The following is a 4,309-nucleotide window of genomic DNA, read 5'->3' as shown; positions in this document are numbered from 1 at the left end:
CAGATAGAAGTAAGATTAGTAGCGATCAAAAGCGCTTTTTTATCGCATTGAGCCTATACCCCCTTTCATTTTTCCCGAACACTCCCTTTAATTTAGTTTTTAATTTTAGAAGGCGTCGTTAAAATAACATTTTTATCGTCTAATGCCTCCGTTTGGCGTAAAACTATGTTGAATGTTCGAAAACCTCTCTATTTACTCTGAACAGTTAATAATTTTTATTATTCTGTTCAAATCAATATTCTAGAAAAAAAGCTTATAAATATAATAATGAATACTTAATAAGATTACTTTGAGGTTAATATTTCAAATTATTTCTTAAGGAGTCCCCAATTTGATGTCATGCAAAAAATCGCTTAGTTCTAAGGTCCATCAAAGCTGTTCTCAACCACGAGGCCGGGATTACTGCATCCCCTCTTTTGACGCTTCTCTTCAATCATAGAGATCTAGGATGAAAACTACCAATATACTTTGGATTTCAGAAAATTTGTAATTTGTTAACAGACTTTCGAAAATTTCTAATATTTGACATAATTTTATGCCAAATATTAGGATTACGTGACAAAAAATCTTACTTTAACGAACCCTTTCAATATTTAAAACAGTATACTGGATCACATTTTCGAGTCTTTTTAAAATATCGAAAGGGCTGAAAAACCTTAATCCCTATTTTTTGGGCCAACCTGTACATACATTTTTGTTGTTTAAATTAAAGAAATAAGATGTTTGTCCATAGTCTTTGTAGCTGTTCTATAGTTTCTATAGTTTCTATAGTTTCTATAGTTTCTATAGTTTCTATAGTTTCTATAGTTTCTATAGTTTCTATAGTTTCTATAGTTTCCATAGTTTCTATAGTTTCTATAGTTTCTATAGTTTCTATAGGCGTTTATATTTTAGTTTATTTTAGTTTATTTTAGTGTGTTTCTATAGTTTCTATAGGCGTTTTTGAACTCAAGGATGTGTTTCCATTTAATTAAGTGATAATTTGTATTTATTTATTTATTTATTCATTTGTATTTGTATTGTATTTGTATTTGTATTTGCATTAGTATTTGTGTTTGTATTTGTATTTGTATTTGTATTTGTATTTGTATTTGTATTTGTGTTTGTATTTGTATTTGTATTTGTATTTGTATTTGTATTTGTATTTGTAATTGTAATTGTGTTTGTGTTTGTGTTTGTGTTTGTGTTTGTGTTTGTGTTTGTATTTGTATTTGTGGATTAAACCAATGGCTGCAATGAATGAAAAGATTTCTCCATAAAAGTCCAATTACTATTTTCAATATCCAATGAATTATTCTTGATTACCTAGAAAAAATAAAGCTATCAAAGGGAAAGTTCTGATATTTGAGGTAAGAGCTAGGTATTAATTCTAAATTTAAGTTACCTACCATGGTTTCCTGATGAGTAACTAAGGTTCGTATAAGAATAAATATATAAATATATTTGTTCATTATGTAGAACATAACTGAACAACAAGAAGACTTCATTATTTTTATTTTAGATCATTGAAATGTGACCTAGTATGTGTCATAAGCAACATCTAATGATTTTTATTACATTGCATAAAGATCTTTAATATTGTCATCGCTATTAGAAAAAAGTGTCTTCATTCATTGTAAAGGGACCATTCACCTATAGTTTTTACCAAATAAAAATTTTTCCAAGTCCCTGGAAGAAAACTGGGATATTTACCAAGGGTAGACTTGTTTTTATACATTTTAACAACTCTTAATTCAAGTCTTTAAAAATCTTCCGGGGAACTTGAAGTATCTAATGAAGGTATATACTTCCCTGTCCTATTTCTAGACATCTATGTACATTCTTTTCAAAACATGGTTTATGTTTTTTTCTTCATGAACATATGATATATTCCGGTAAACGACATTTGAATAGAAAATCCATTAACTTAATTTTTAAAAATACGGTAATTTAGAATTAAGTATGCTCAAAACGTAGAAATGTTGCTTTAAAGTATGAATAATTATTGTAATCAATGCCGGGCGATAAACTTAAAAATATCTATATAATAAAGCTCTTTGCTCATATATATTTGTTTGAATATATGTTAGCTATAGCTGGTCAATTTTCAAAATTCGATTTTAAAAAATTCCACTGGAAACGCCGGGTACTTCAGATAGTATATTCTATAATCGTAGGAATTCCTATTTCTGTGGAGCCATATGAAGTTCTTTTTGATATAAACTAAAACTAACTAAGTACATTTTATCTATTTATATATCAGGTGCACTATAGATTCAGTAGAAGTAAATATTTCCATTTAGTGTAAAGCGCCGATATAAGGATTTATCTCTAATTGGATTGTGAGATATATAGAAAGATAAATGTTACCGCTATGCAATTTCTATTGGTTCAGAATAGACACCAAACACATTACTGAACGCTGATTGGATCAGGAGCTGATGGACTCGGCATACTAGAGTGCCGGTTAGTCTGTTTATATATAAATAAAGACCGATCGGACTCAACATATGCGGAGTGGGGGGCTAAAGGCCTTCTTTGTGTTACCGGTTTGAATAGGGAGACAACTCAACGTTGAACGTAAGACAGACGAAAAAACACCGCTTCCTGAATAAACATGCACGAGGAAATGTACACTGCTTCATACATAGCTACTAAGAATACATGTTATACATAAAATGTACATGTTGTCTCCTAATGTATGAAAGAGTACCCGTATTTTGCAAAGGAAAATATGCAAAGTTAGCGTCTAAATATACTTGAACTCAAGTCATTATATCCGGGCAATATGTTCGCCTTATGTTTAGTTCTAGTTCTACTTGAGAACCATAAGGTTCATATCTGTACCCTCCTTCTATCTATATCTATCTATCCTGATATTTATAAACCAATATCCAACCTCAGGAATAACAATAAAACCGAATTAAGTGAAAGTGAGATTTAACACGACAATTTCTGTTTCAATGTTAAATTACGTTTCAGATTGTTAAATCCTGTAAAATATGACCATCAAGTGAAGACGGATTTTCAGAATGAAAATAAATTTTGTAAATATTATTTTATTTATTCATCCCGTGTTTGGGAGAAATTTAACTCTTGATGAAAATGTTCCAAATTTGAATAATTCGTCGGTGGAATCGATATTGTTGGGGGCGGGCTCGAATATTCACGAGGTTCGGGTTTTGCCCGATTCACTCGATCTTCCTTCAATCAGAGATCCACCCGATCATCCTTCAAGCAGAGATCCACTCGATCTTCCTTCAATCAGAGATCAGGGTATTCTCAGAAACGGGAAGCAGCTTTTTGAAAAGTAAAAATAAATTTTTATTTTTAATTATCTATTTATTAATTTTTATATTTTACTCCCATCGTTTAATTTTTTTCCGAAAATTGTTGAAAAAAAATAATTTGGTTTTATTTTAACTTTAAACGGAACTGAAAACTCGCCACGGTCTCTAAATCTAATATCCTTATATTTTTGGAACCTGATATTGCAGACCTTTGATATTTCAAACTAACAGTCAAATAGTTAAAAGTTAAAATTAATATCAAAGGTTTACACCATCAGGTTTTAAGGTTTTAAGGTTTTAGGGTTTTAAGGTTTTAAGGTTTTAAGGGTTTAGAAAGTTAAAGTTTACTTGAGAGTTCAGTTACTTTTTTATTTTTCTACAAAAATATGTTGAGGAGGGTGAAATGTTTACAAGAAAACGCAAAATGTCTTATTTATCAAATGTGTTGTAGACTGGAGAACGGGTTTTCTGACGAAACTTTGATAAACGAAGATGCTAATCCAAGGAATCCTTGTCTTAATATAGTTTTCCTGTATACTGCATGCTTAGGATCCATTCATTTCGACGCGGATCTGTATTCCGGATCCGCGTCTGTAAAAATGGTTTCGGATTATGTTTAACGGTAGTAAAAACAAAACAAAATAATCTCTTCTTTTTAGGCTAATTTTTTGTAAAAGGGAATTTAGTTTTTGCCACAAACTCTGATTTTCTGATCTCTTTATCTTTACAACCCCATTTTGTAGACCTGTGATATTTCAAACTTGTAATGCTGGTTGTAAAGATTTACGGATTACAAGTTTATGTTTGTGGCAGAAACTTAATCCCGCTGACTTATTATAAATTGATTAGGAGGGGTTTTAATGATCTCTCATTTTGTTGATATTTAGCCTCCTGGATCTACATACTTTTTGCAAAACCGGAATCAGGGAGCTAATATTTTGCGGAACCGGATTCAGGGAGCTAAAATTTTGCAAAACCGGAATCAGGGAGCTAAAATTTTGCGGAACCGGATTCAGGGAGCTAAAATTTTGCGGAACCGG

At 31.0% G+C, this 4,309-nt stretch overlaps 1 protein-coding gene across 1 annotated transcript in view; it reads right to left on the bottom strand.

Annotated features, from left to right (window-relative positions):
* The window catches only part of LOC111695008 (uncharacterized protein PB18E9.04c), a 5,741-nt gene extending 4,273 nt beyond the window's left edge, over positions 1-1,468 (bottom strand). Inside the window, exons 1-2 of the mRNA XM_023464137.1 lie at positions 1,389-1,468; positions 1,225-1,305 (exon numbers count right to left, since the gene is read on the bottom strand). Of these exons, the coding sequence (XP_023319905.1) occupies positions 1,225-1,305; positions 1,389-1,463 (156 nt within the window). The 5' untranslated portion in view covers positions 1,464-1,468. The remainder of the gene's footprint in view (positions 1-1,224; positions 1,306-1,388) is intronic.
* Positions 1,469-4,309: the final 2,841 nt, after the last annotated feature.

The sequence above is a fragment of the Eurytemora carolleeae genome, unplaced genomic scaffold (genome assembly GCF_000591075.1).
Source record: "Eurytemora carolleeae unplaced genomic scaffold, Eaff_2.0 scaffold147, whole genome shotgun sequence".
NCBI classification, from domain to species: Eukaryota; Metazoa; Arthropoda; class Copepoda; order Calanoida; family Temoridae; genus Eurytemora; species Eurytemora carolleeae.
The sequence above is the reverse complement of the archived record's forward strand: the minus strand, read 5'-3'. Positions and strand labels throughout refer to the sequence as shown.